Source organism: Echiichthys vipera (assembly GCF_963691815.1).
Source record: "Echiichthys vipera genome assembly, chromosome: 18".
In the NCBI taxonomy this organism is placed as follows: Eukaryota; Metazoa; Chordata; class Actinopteri; order Perciformes; family Trachinidae; genus Echiichthys; species Echiichthys vipera.
The window spans coordinates 805,366-817,865 of record NC_139843.1 but is presented as its reverse complement, the minus strand read 5'-3'; the positions used below and the strand labels follow the sequence as shown (position 1 = coordinate 817,865).

At 44.5% G+C, this 12,500-nt stretch overlaps 2 protein-coding genes across 2 annotated transcripts in view; one reads left to right on the top strand and one right to left on the bottom strand.

Moving 5' to 3' along the window:
• The window catches only part of LOC310961342 (prolyl 4-hydroxylase subunit alpha-1-like), a gene marked incomplete at its 5' end in the record, with an annotated part of 17,992 nt that extends 12,519 nt beyond the window's left edge, over positions 1–5,473 (top strand). The window contains 4 exons of the mRNA XM_083933372.1: positions 2,468–2,533; positions 2,694–2,762; positions 3,002–3,098; positions 3,866–5,473. Coding sequence (XP_083789498.1) covers positions 2,468–2,533; positions 2,694–2,762; positions 3,002–3,098; positions 3,866–3,936 — 303 coding nt within the window. The 3' untranslated portion in view covers positions 3,937–5,473. The remainder of the gene's footprint in view (positions 1–2,467; positions 2,534–2,693; positions 2,763–3,001; positions 3,099–3,865) is intronic.
• A 1,092-nt stretch (positions 5,474–6,565) lies between these two features.
• arg1 (arginase 1) overlaps positions 6,566–12,500 on the bottom strand; it is a gene marked incomplete at both ends in the record, with an annotated part of 9,208 nt that continues 3,273 nt past the window's right edge. Inside the window, 6 exons of the mRNA XM_083933371.1 lie at positions 6,566–6,729; positions 6,818–6,954; positions 7,250–7,354; positions 7,426–7,520; positions 7,834–7,993; positions 10,779–10,953. Coding sequence (XP_083789497.1) covers positions 6,566–6,729; positions 6,818–6,954; positions 7,250–7,354; positions 7,426–7,520; positions 7,834–7,993; positions 10,779–10,953 — 836 coding nt within the window. The remainder of the gene's footprint in view (positions 6,730–6,817; positions 6,955–7,249; positions 7,355–7,425; positions 7,521–7,833; positions 7,994–10,778; positions 10,954–12,500) is intronic.

Sequence of the window (12,500 nt, the reverse complement as noted above, 5' to 3'; positions counted from 1 at the left end):
ACAGTCGTGTTACTGTCGTGTTACGGTCGTGTTACTGTCGTGTTACAGTCGTGTTACGCTCGTGTTACAGTCGTGTTACGGTCGTGTTACGGTCGTGTTACAGTCGTGCTACGGTCGTGTTACAGTCGTGTTACGGTCGTGTTACACTCGTGTTACAGTCGTGTTACTGTCGTGTTACAGTCGTGTTACAGTCGTGTTACAGTCGTGTTACTGTCGTGTTACAGTCGTGTTACAGTCGTGTTACTGTTGTGTTACGGTCGTGTGAATGTCGTGTTACGGTCGTGTTACTGTCGTGTTACAGTCGTGTTACAGTCGTGTTACTGTCGTGTTACAGTCGTGTTACTGTCGTGTTACGGTCGTGTTACTGTCGTGTTACAGTCGTGTTACGGTCACGTTACGGTCGTGTTACAGTCGTGTTACAGTCGTGTTACAGTCGTGTTACGGTGGTGTTACTGTCGTGTTACGGTGGTGTTACGGTCGTGTCACGGTCGTGTTACGGTCGTGTTACGGTCGTGTTACGGTCGTGTTACAGTCGTGTTACAGTCGTGTTACGGTGCTGTTACGGTCGTGTAACGGTCGTGTAACGGTCGTGTAACGGTGGTGTTACAGTTGTGTTACAGTCGTGTTACGCTCGTGTTACAGTCGTGTTACGGTCGTGTTACAGTCGTGTTACAGTCGTGTTACACTCGTGTTACAGTCGTGTTACTGTCGTGTTACAGTCGTGTTACGGTCACGTTACGGTCGTGTTACAGTCGTGTTACAGTCGTGTTACAGTCGTGTCACAGTCGTGTTACGGTGGTGTTACAGTTGTGTTACAGTCGTGTTACGCTCGTGTTACAGTCGTGTTACGGTGGTGTTACGGTCGTGTTACAGTCGTGTTACTGTCGTGTTACAGTCGTGTTACTGTCGTGTTACGGTTGTGTTACAGTCGTGTTACGGTCGTGTTACTGTCGTGTTACAGTCGTGTTACAGTCGTGTTACTGTCGCGTTATGGTCGTGTTACGGTCCTGTTACTGTCGTGTTACGGTCGTGTTACTGTCGTGTTACAGTCGTGTTACAGTCGTGTTACTGTCGTGTTACGGTCGTGTTACTGTCGTGTTACAGTCGTGTTACGCTCGTGTTACAGTCGTGTTACGGTCGTGTTACGGTCGTGTTACAGTCGTGCTACGGTCGTGTTACAGTCGTGTTACGGTCGTGTTACACTCGTGTTACAGTCGTGTTACTGTCGTGTTACAGTCGTGTTACAGTCGTGTTACAGTCGTGTTACTGTCGTGTTACAGTCGTGTTACAGTCGTGTTACTGTTGTGTTACGGTCGTGTGAATGTCGTGTTACGGTCGTGTTACTGTCGTGTTACAGTCGTGTTACAGTCGTGTTACTGTCGTGTTACAGTCGTGTTACAGTCGTGTTACAGTCGTGTTACTGTCGTGTTACAGTCGTGTTACTGTCGTGTTACGGTCGTGTTACTGTCGTGTTACAGTCGTGTTACGGTCACGTTACGGTCGTGTTACAGTCGTGTTACAGTCGTGTTACAGTCGTGTTACGGTGGTGTTACTGTCGTGTTACGGTGGTGTTACGGTCGTGTCACGGTCGTGTTACGGTCGTGTTACGGTCGTGTTACGGTCGTGTTACAGTCGTGTTACAGTCGTGTTACGGTGCTGTTACGGTCGTGTAACGGTCGTGTAACGGTCGTGTAACGGTGGTGTTACAGTTGTGTTACAGTCGTGTTACGCTCGTGTTACAGTCGTGTTACGGTCGTGTTACAGTCGTGTTACAGTCGTGTTACAGTGGTGTTACGGTCGTGTTACTGTCGTGTTACAGTCGTGTTACAGTCGTGTTACAGTGGTGTTACTGTCGTGTTACGGTCGTGTTACAGTCGTGTTACGGTCGTGTTACTGTCGTGTTACAGTCGTGTTACAGTCGTGTTACGGTCGTGTTACAGTCGTGTTACAATCGTGTTACAATCGTGTTACGGTCGCGTTACTGTCATGTTACAATCGTGTTACTGTCGTGTTACAGTCGTGTTACGGTCGTGTTACGGTCGTGTAACGGTGGTGTTAAAGTCGTGTTACAGTGGTGTTACTGTCGTGTTACAGTGGTGTTACTGTCGTGTTACACTCGTGTTACAGTCGTGTTACTGTCGTGTTACTGTCGTGGCACACTCGTGTTACGGTCGTGTTACGGTCGTGTTACAGTCGTGTTACAGTCGTGTTACGGTCGTGTTACAGTCGTGTTACAGTCGTGTTACAGTCGTGTTACAGTCGTGTTACGGTCGTGTTACGGTCGTGTTACGGTCGTGTTACAGTCGTGTTACAGTCGTGTTACAGTCGTGTAACGGTGGTGTTACGGTCGTGTTACAGTCGTGTTACGGTGCTGTTACAGTATTTTCACTCTAAATGAAAATGAAATGTCTGTGTACTTCCTGTTTGTCACGGCGTCGGCGTCGTCATCGTTGTTGTTGTTTTTCAGAAAGAGGAGCCGGACTTTTTCAGAGGGTTGGGGACAGGAAATCGAATCGCCACCTGGCTGCTCTACGTCAGTGACTAAGAACCACATCTGACTGCTTTTCATATGATTATTGAAGTGTTATTAATAAATGTAACTGTTCTATGTGAATCATTGTCTATATGATGTGTGTGTTATGGACTCACCCTGTGATCCTGATGGAACTGAACCATGTTTCCTAACATTGCAGATGAGTGATGTTCAGGCGGGAGGAGCCACAGTCTTCACTGACGCTGGAGCCGCGCTCTGGCCCAAGAAGGTGATTTATACAATTATACATCACTTTATAGAACTCTATAAATAACTATAAATAACTATAAATAACTATAAATAACTTTATATAACTCTATAAATAACTATAAATAACTATAAATAACTATAAATAACTTTATAGAACTCTATAAATAACTATAAATAACTTTATATAACTCTATAAATAACTATAAATAACTATAAATAACTTTATATAACTATAAATAACTGTTGTGTTGTGTTCAGGGTTCGGCCGTGTTGTGGTTCAACCTGCTCCGCAGCGGAGAGCAAGACTTCCGGACCAAACATGCCGGCTGCCCGGTGCTGCTCGGCAACAAGTGGGGTGAGTTAATATCATATTTATTTATTTATTTATTTATTTATTTATCATTTATTTATTTATAAAATATAATTTTTATTTAGTTATCATTTATTTATAAAATATTTATTTAATATAATATTTATTTATTTATCATTTATTTATTTATTTAATAAACAATAATTACTATTATAATAATAATATTAATGATAACATAATAATAACAATAATAAAAATATTAATAATAATGCTAATAGTAAAATAATAATAACTATAATAATAATATAATAACTATGATAATAATAATATAATAATAAAATAATAATGAAATATTAATAATAATAATAAAAGAATAATGAAATATTAATTAAATAATAATAAAATAATAATAAAATAATAATGAAATATTAATAATAATAAAACAATAATGAAATATTAATAAAATAATAATGAAATATTAATAAAATAATAATGAAATATTAATAATAATAAAATAATAATAAAATATTAATAATAATAAAATATTAATAATAATAATAAAAGAATAATGAAATATTAATAATAATGAAATATTAAAAGAATAATTAAATATAATAATAATGAAATATTAATAATAATAAAATAATAATGAAATATTAATAATAATAAAATAATAAAAGAATAATTAAATATAATAATAATGAAATATTAATAATAATAAAATAATAATGAAATATTAATAATAATAATAAAATAATAATGAAATATTAATAATAATAATGTATAAAGTGAAATCCTGACGTCCTCTCCAGTGTCGAACAAATGGATCCATGAACGAGGACAAGAGTTCAGGAGACGCTGCGGCCTCAGGGAGAGCGACTGACGCCCCTCCCCCTCCCAGTCACACGCTGCACATTTTACTCTGAAGGGCGGGTTGCAGCTGTTATAGATATTTTATTTTGAAGGGCGTGTTGCAGCTGTTATAGATATTTTATTTTGAAGGGCGTGTTGCAGCTGTCATACATGTTTTATTTTGAAGGGCCTGTGGGGGGGGGCGAACGGCTAACGGGTATTCTCCGCTGGAGCGAGGCCGGAGGACCGGTCGGAGAGGGGGTCCGTTAGCCCCCGTAGCGTCTGGTGGTGATGTCCTAGCATAGCCCCGTGGGAGCACACAGCGTGCCACGTGTTAGAGAGCTCGGAACCAGAGTCCGGGTCGGCTCGGTCCAATGCGGCCCGATCGCCCTGTTAGGTAACCATGGAGACCAGTGACCAGAGACCAGAGGCTCTATGGGAGTTCACCTGCTTCACCTGTGGAGCAGAAGCCACGCCCACAATGCACACACACACACACATGCACACATGCACACACACACACACACACACGGCACAGACACACACACACACACACGGCACAGACACACATACACACACACACACACGGCGCACACACACACATGCACACACACACACGCACACACACATGCACACACACACACACGCACCAACACACACACACACGGCGCACACACACACATGCACACACACATGCACACACACACATGCACACACACGCACACATGAACACACACAAGGAAAACTCAGGGCTGCCATGATGGAATCATGACAGGTTATATTTATTTTATTTTGAAGGGTGTGTTACAGCTGTATTAGATATATTTTATTTTGAAAGGTGTGTTGCAGCTGTTATATTTATTTTATTTTGAAGGGTGTGTTACAGCTGTTATAGATGTATTTTATTTTGAAGGGTGTGTTACAGCTGTTATAGATGTATTTTATTTTGAAGGGCGTGTTACAGCTGTTATGAATGTATTTTATTTTGAAGGGTGTGTTACAGCTGTTATGAATGTATTTTATTTTGAAGGGTGTGTTAGAGCTGTTATGAATGTATTTTATTTTGAAGGGTGTGTTACAGCTATTATGAATGTATTTTATTTTGAAGGGTGTGTTACAGCTATTATGAATGTATTTTATTTTGAAGGGTGTGTTACAGCTGTTATGAATGTATTTTATTTTGAAGGGTGTGTTACAGCTGTTATGAATGTATTTTATTTTGAAGGGTGTCTTACAGCTGTTATAGATATATTTTATTTTGAAGGGTGTGTTACAGCTGTTATAGATGTATTTTATTTTGAAGGGTGTGTTACAGCTGTTATATTTATTTTATTTTGAAGGGTGTGTTTCAGATGTTATAGATATATTTTATTTTGAAGGGCGTGTTACAGCTGTTATGAATGTATTTTATTTTGAAGGGTGTGTTACAGCTATTATGAATGTATTTTATTTTGAAGGGTGTGTTACAGCTATTATGAATGTATTTTATTTTGAAGGGTGTTACAGCTATTATGAATGTATTTTATTTTGAAGGGTGTGTTACAGCTATTATGAATGTATTTTATTTTGAAGGGCGTGTTACAGCTGTTATGAATGTATTTTATTTTGAAGGGTGTGTTACAGCTGTTATGAATGTATTTTATTTTGAAGGGTGTGTTACAGCTATTATGAATGTATTTTATTTTGAAGGGCGTGTTACAGCTGTTATAGATTTATTTTATTTTGAAGGGTGTGTTACAGCTGTTATGAATGTATTTTATTTTGAAGGGTGCGTGTGTGAGAACAAAATGGAGGATTTCCTGTTTGTAAGATGTGAAATATGATCAGAATAAATCAAGTTTGTCTTCTTTTTTATCCATTTTGCATCTTTTTGTTTTTATTTTATTTTCAGGTCAGAAAACTTTTCTGTCGCTGAGGCAGAATCCAAAAAAGCACGGGCGTCAGGGCGCCGTCAGGCAGGCGTCAGGGCGGCGTCAGGCAGGCGTCAGGGCGCGGGCAGGCGTCAGGCGGGCGTCAGGCGGGCGTCAGGCAGGCGTCAGGGCGCAGGCGTCAGGGGGGGCGTCAGGGCTCGGGCGTCAGGCAGGCGTCAGGGCGCGGGCAGGCGTCAGGCGGGCGTCAGGCAGGCGTCAGGGGGGGCGTCAGGGCTCGGGCATCAGGCAGGCGTCAGGGCGCGGGCAGGCGTCAGGTGGGCGTCAGGGCGCAGGCGTCAGGCAGGCGTCAGGGCACGGGCGTCAGGCAGGCGTCAGGGCGCGGGCAGGCGTCAGGCGGGCGTCAGGCAGGCGTCAGGGCGCGGCAGGCGTCAGGCGGGCATCAGGCGGGCGTCAGGCAGGCGTCAGGCGGGCGTCAGGGGGGGCGTCAGGGCTCGGGCATCAGGCAGGCGTCAGGGCGCGGGCAGGCGTCAGGTGGGCGTCAGGGCGCCCGTCAGGGCACGGGCGTCAGGCAGGCGTCAGGGCGCGGGCAGGCGTCAGGCGGGCGTCAGTGCGCGGGCAGGCGTCAGGGCACGGGGGTCAGGGCGCGGCAGGCGTCAGGACGCAGGCGTCAGTCCGCGGGCAGGCGTCAGGGTGCGGGGGTCAGGGCGCGGGCAGGCGTCAGGGCGCGGGCAGGCGTCAGGCAGGCGTCAGGGCGCGGGGGTCAGGGCTCGGGCAGGCGTCAGGCAGGCGTCAGGGCTCGGGCAGGCGGTACCCTGGCGGGTGGTTTCCCTCCCGGAGGCGTCCGAAGCACCCGAGCAGCAGGTCCACGGCCGTGCTGACGGTGGAGTGGACGCCGTGGTCGGTCGGAGCCCTCAGAGGATTCACCTCCACCATGTCCACGGCCGACAGACGACCTGCAGGAGCACAGGAGGGAATCAGACCAGCGGACTCACTGAACACTTCCTCATACTGTGCGGTGCTCGTTGGACCCCGGACTCGTACCCGTCTGCCCGAGCTGCTCGGCGATGAACACGCCCTCTCTGTAGGTGAGCCCGCCCCTCACAGGAGTCCCGGTCGCCGGGGCGACGGACGGGTCGATGGCATCGATGTCGTAGCTCAAGTGGATCGGTTTCTTCGCTCTGTACGAAAAAGATTCAGTATTATTGTTCATTTTGTGGTCCCGCCCGGCGCCCCTCTCTCCCGCCCGGCGCCCCTCTCTCCCGCCCGGCGCCCCTCTCTCCTGCCCGGCGCCCCTCTCTCCTGCCCGGCGCCCCCCTCTCTCCTGCCCGGCGCCCCCCTCTCCTGCCCGGCGCCCCTCTCTCCCGCCCGGTGCCCCTCTCCCGCCCGGCGCCGCCCCCCTCTCCCGCCCGGCGCCCCTCTCTCCCACCTGGCGCCCCCCTCTCCCGGTGGCTGCAGAGTAGAAAGAGCGTTTACGTGGCACAGAGGTGGTCGCAGGTCTCCTCCAGGACCCGGGCCACGCCCAGCTGATCCAGCGCAGACATGGAGAAGACTTTGACGCCCAGGAGCTTCAGGATGTAGCTGAGGACCAGAGAGTCGTGGTTATTCAGACGCTCAGAGACACGAGGGAGAGATGAGGGCGGGGAACCTACTGCTCTGCTGGGTCCACGTCCCTCAGGCCGATGTAGACCAGGTCTCTGGCCCACACGCACGGTTTCACCCACGACAGGTTCGGCAGCACGGGAATCTGCGGACACACGCGGAGAGACGGCGTGAGGCCTTTGTGTTCAGACGCAGCGTCCGTGGACTAAAGCGTGTGGCTCCAGGAGCCTCAGGGGCCTCAGGGGCTCCAGGGCCTCAGGGGCCCCAGGGGCTCCAGGGCCTCAGGGGCCTCAGGGGCCTCAGGGGCCTCGGGGGCTCCAGGGGCTCCAGGGCCTCAGGGGCTCCAGGGCCTCAGGGGCTCCAGGGCTCCAGGAGCCTCAGGGGCTCCAGGGCCTCAGGGGCCTCAGGACCTCGGAGCCTCAGGGTTCCCAGGACCCCCCCCCCCCCTGACCTCTGACCTTGGCGTGCAGCTCGTGCAGCAGGTAGGACAGCGGCTGCCCGTGCAGGTTCCCCGTGTACGAGCTGAGCGGCGTGTTGATGTCGGCGTGGGCGTCGACCCACACCACGCTCACGTCCCCCACCGCCGCCGCGTGACCGTGGACGGAGCCGATCGCCAGACTGAGCGACAGGAAACACTTTTATAACAGGGTGTTACAGTGAAGTACAAGTACTTTAACTGTAGTAAAGTCTGTGTAAAGTGCAGTAGAAGTACTTTAACTGTAGTAAAGTCTGTGTAAAGTGTAGTAGAAGTACTTTAACTGTAGTAAAGTCTGTGTAAAGTGCAGTACAAGTACTTTAACTGTAGTAAAGTCTGTGTAAAGTGTAGTAGAAGTACTTTAACTGTAGTAAAGTCTGTGTAAAGTGCAGTAGAAGTACTTTAACTGTAGTAAAGTGTGTGTAAAGTGCAGTAGAAGTACTTTAACTGTAGTAAAGTCTGTGTAAAGTGCAGTACAAGTACTTTAACTGTAGTAAAGTGTGTGTAAAGTGTAGTAGAAGTACTTTAACTGTAGTAAAGTCTGTGTAAAGTGCAGTACAAGTACTTTAACTGTAGTAAAGTGTGTGTAAAGTGCAGTAGAAGTACTTTAACTGTAGTAAAGTCTGTGTAAAGTGCAGTAGAAGTACTTTAACTGTAGTAAAGTGTGTAAAGTGTAGTAGAAGTACTTTAACTGTAGTAAAGTGTGTGTAAAGTGTAGTAGAAGTACTTTAACCGTAGTAAAGTGTGTGTAAAGTGTAGTAGAAGTACTTTAACTGTAGTAAAGTCTGTGTAAAGTGTAGTAGAAGTACTTTAACTGTAGTAAAGTCTGTGTAAAGTGCAGTAGAAGTACTTTAACTGTAGTAAAGTGTGTGTAAAGTGTAGTAGAAGTACTTTAACTGTAGTAAAGTCTGTGTAAAGTGTAGTAGAAGTACTTTAACTGTAGTAAAGTGTGTGTAAAGTGTAGTAGAAGTACTTTAACTGCAGTAAAGTGTGTGTAAAGTGCAGTAGAAGTACTTTAACTGTAGTAAAGTGTGTGTAAAGTGTAGTAGAAGTACTTTAACTGTAGTAAAGTGTGTGTAAAGTGCAGTAGAAGTACTTTAACTGTAGTAAAGTCTGTGTACAGTGTAGTACAAGTACTTTAACTGTAGTAAAGTGTGTGTAAAGTGCAGTAGAAGTACTTTAACTGTAGTAAAGTGTGTGTAAAGTGTAGTAGAAGTACTTTAACTGTAGTAAAGTCTGTAAAGTGCAGTAGAAGTACTTTAACTGTAGTAAAGTGTGTGTAAAGTGCAGTAGAAGTACTTTAACTGTAGTAAAGTGTGTGTAAAGTGTAGTAGAAGTACTTTAACTGTAGTAAAGTCTGTGTAAAGTGTAGTAGAAGTACTTTAACTGTAGTAAAGTGTGTGTAAAGTGTAGTAGAAGTACTTTAACTGTAGTAAAGTGTGTGTAAAGTGTAGTAGAAGTACTTTAACTGTAGTAAAGTCTGTGTAAAGTGTAGTAGAAGTACTTTAACTGTAGTAAAGTGTGTGTAAAGTGTAGTACAAGTACTTTAACTGTAGTAAAGTGTGTGTAAAGTGTAGTAGAAGTACTTTAACTGTAGTAAAGTGTGTGTAAAGTGTAGTACAAGTACTTTAACTGTAGTAAAGTGTGTGTAAAGTGTAGTAGAAGTACTTTAACTGTAGTAAAGTGTGTGTAAAGTGCAGTAGAAGTACTTTAACTGTAGTAAAGTGTGTGTAAAGTGTAGTAGAAGTACTTTAACTGTAGTAAATGTGTGTAAAGTGTAGTAGAAGTACTTTAACTGTAGTAAAGTCTGTGTAAAGTGCAGTAGAAGTACTTTAACTGTAGTAAAGTGTGTGTAAAGTGTAGTAGAAGTACTTTAACTGTAGTAAAGTGTGTGTAAAGTGTAGTAGAAGTACTTTAACTGTAGTAAAGTGTGTGTAAAGTGTAGTAGAAGTACTTTAACTGTAGTAAAGTCTGTGTAAAGTGCAGTAGAAGTACTTTAACTGTAGTAAAGTGTGTGTAAAGTGCAGTAGAAGTACTTTAACTGTAGTAAAGTGTGTGTAAAGTGTAGTAGAAGTACTTTAACTGTAGTAAAGTCTGTGTAAAGTGCAGTAGAAGTACTTTAACTGTAGTAAAGTGTGTGTAAAGTGCAGTACAAGTACTTTAACTGTAGTAAAGTGTGTGTAAAGTGTAGTAGAAGTACTTTAACTGTAGTAAAGTGTGTGTAAAGTGTAGTAGAAGTACTTTAACTGTAGTAAAGTGTGTGTAAAGTGTAGAAGTACTTTAACTGTAGCAAAGTGTGTGTAAAGTGTAGTAGAAGTACTTTAACTGTAGTAAAGTGTGTGTAAAGTGTAGTAGAAGTACTTTAACTGTAGTAAAGTGTAGTAGAAGTACTTTAACTGTAGTAAAGTCTGTGTAAAGTGCAGTAGAAGTACTTTAACTGTAGTAAAGTCTGTGTAAAGTGTAGTAGAAGTACTTTAACTGTAGTAAAGTGTGTGTAAAGTGCAGTAGAAGTACTTTAACTGTAGTAAAGTGTGTGTAAAGTGTAGTAGAAGTACTTTAACTGTAGTAAAGTGTGTGTAAAGTGTAGTAGAAGTACTTTAACTGTAGTAAAGTCTGTGTAAAGTGTAGTAGAAGTACTTTAACTGTAGTAAAGTGTGTGTAAAGTGCAGTAGAAGTACTTTAACTGTAGTAAAGTGTGTGTAAAGTGCAGTAGAAGTACTTTAACTGTAGTAAAGTCTGTGTAAAGTGCAGTAGAAGTACTTTAACTGTAGTAAAGTGTGTGTAAAGTGCAGTAGAAGTACTTTAACTGTAGTAAAGTGTGTGTAAAGTGCAGTAGAAGTACTTTAACTGTAGTAAAGTGTGTGTAAAGTGTAGTAGAAGTACTTTAACTGTAGTAAAGTCTGTGTACAGTGTAGTAGAAGTACTCGCCTGTGGTCTCCCCCCAGCATCACGGCCGTGTGCCCGTCCTCCTTGACGGCGTGCACGGCCTCTGACAGCCTCCGGTTGGCACCGCCCACCGTCCGCACGCGTTTCACCAAACCCACCGGCGCGTCGTCCGCCACGTCCTCGAACCGCAGGTTCCCATAATCCTTCACTGCACAGCCTGCAGACGCACGCACCCCCACAGCAAACACAGGAAATCAATGCACCTGTGGACGCACGAGGTCACAGAGGCGCGGGAGCAAAGGTTTGTTTGAGCGCCGGCCGATGACCCCGAGCAACGCCGCCGCCGCCGCCGCCACGGGCACGGGGAACGTTTCATTTTGCATCTGTTTTTAGTCATTTAGCATAATTTTTAGTCATCTAGAGGACACTTTAACACACGTTTATGCTCCTAGAGGACACTTTAACACACGTTTATGCTCCTAGAGGACACTTTAGCACACGTTTATGCTCCTAGAGGACACTTTAACACACGTTTATGCTCCTAGAGGACACTTTAACACACGTTTATGCTCCTAGAGGACACTTTAGCACACGTTTATGCTCCTAGAGGACACTTTAGCACACGTTTATGCTCCTAGAGGACACTTTAGCACACGTTTATGCTCCTAGAGGACACTTTAGCACACGTTTATGCTCCTAGAGGACACTTTAGCACACGTTTATGCTCCTAGAGGACACTTTAACACACGTTTATGCTCCTAGAGGACACTTTAGCACACGTTGATGCTCCTAGAGGACACTTTAGCACACGTTTATGCTCCTAGAGTTCACTTTAGCACACGTTTATGCTCCTAGAGGACACTTTAGCACACGTTTGTGCTCCTAGAGGACACTTAAACACACGTTTATGCTCCTAGAGGACACTTTAGCACACGTTTATGCTCCTAGAGGACACTTTAGCACACATTTGTGCTCCTAGAGAACACTTTAGCACACGTTTGTGCTCCTAGAGGACACTTTAGCACACGTTTATGCTCCTAGAGGACACTTTAACACACGTTTATGCTCCTAGAGTTCACTTTAGCACACGTTTATGCTCCTAGAGGACACTTTAACACACGTTTATGCTCCTAGAGGACACTTTAGCACACGTTTATGCTCCTAGAGGACACTTTAGCACACGTTTATGCTCCTAGAGGACACTTTAACACACGTTTATGCTCCTAGAGGACACTTTAGCACACGTTTATGCTCCTAGAGGACACTTTAACACACGTTTATGCTCCTAGAGGACACTTAAACACACGTTTATGCTCCTAGAGGACACTTTAACACACGTTTATGCTCCTAGAGGACACTTTAGCACACGTTTATGCTCCTAGAGGACACTTTAGCACACGTTTATGCTCCTAGAGGACACTTTAGCACACGTTTATGCTCCTAGAGGACACTTTAACACACGTTTATGCTCCTAGAGGACACTTTAACACACGTTTATGCTCCTAGAGGACACTTTAACACACGTTTATGCTCCTAGAGGACACTTTAGCACACGTTTATGCTCCTAGAGGACACTTTAACACGTTTAGGTTCCTAGAGGACACTTTAACACACGTTTATGCTCCTAGAGGACACTTTAGCACACGTTTAGGTTCCTAGAGGACACTTTAACACACGTTTATGCTCCTAGAGGACACTTTAACACGTTTAGGTTCCTAGAGGACACTTTAACACACGTTTATGCTCCTAGAGGACACTTTAGCA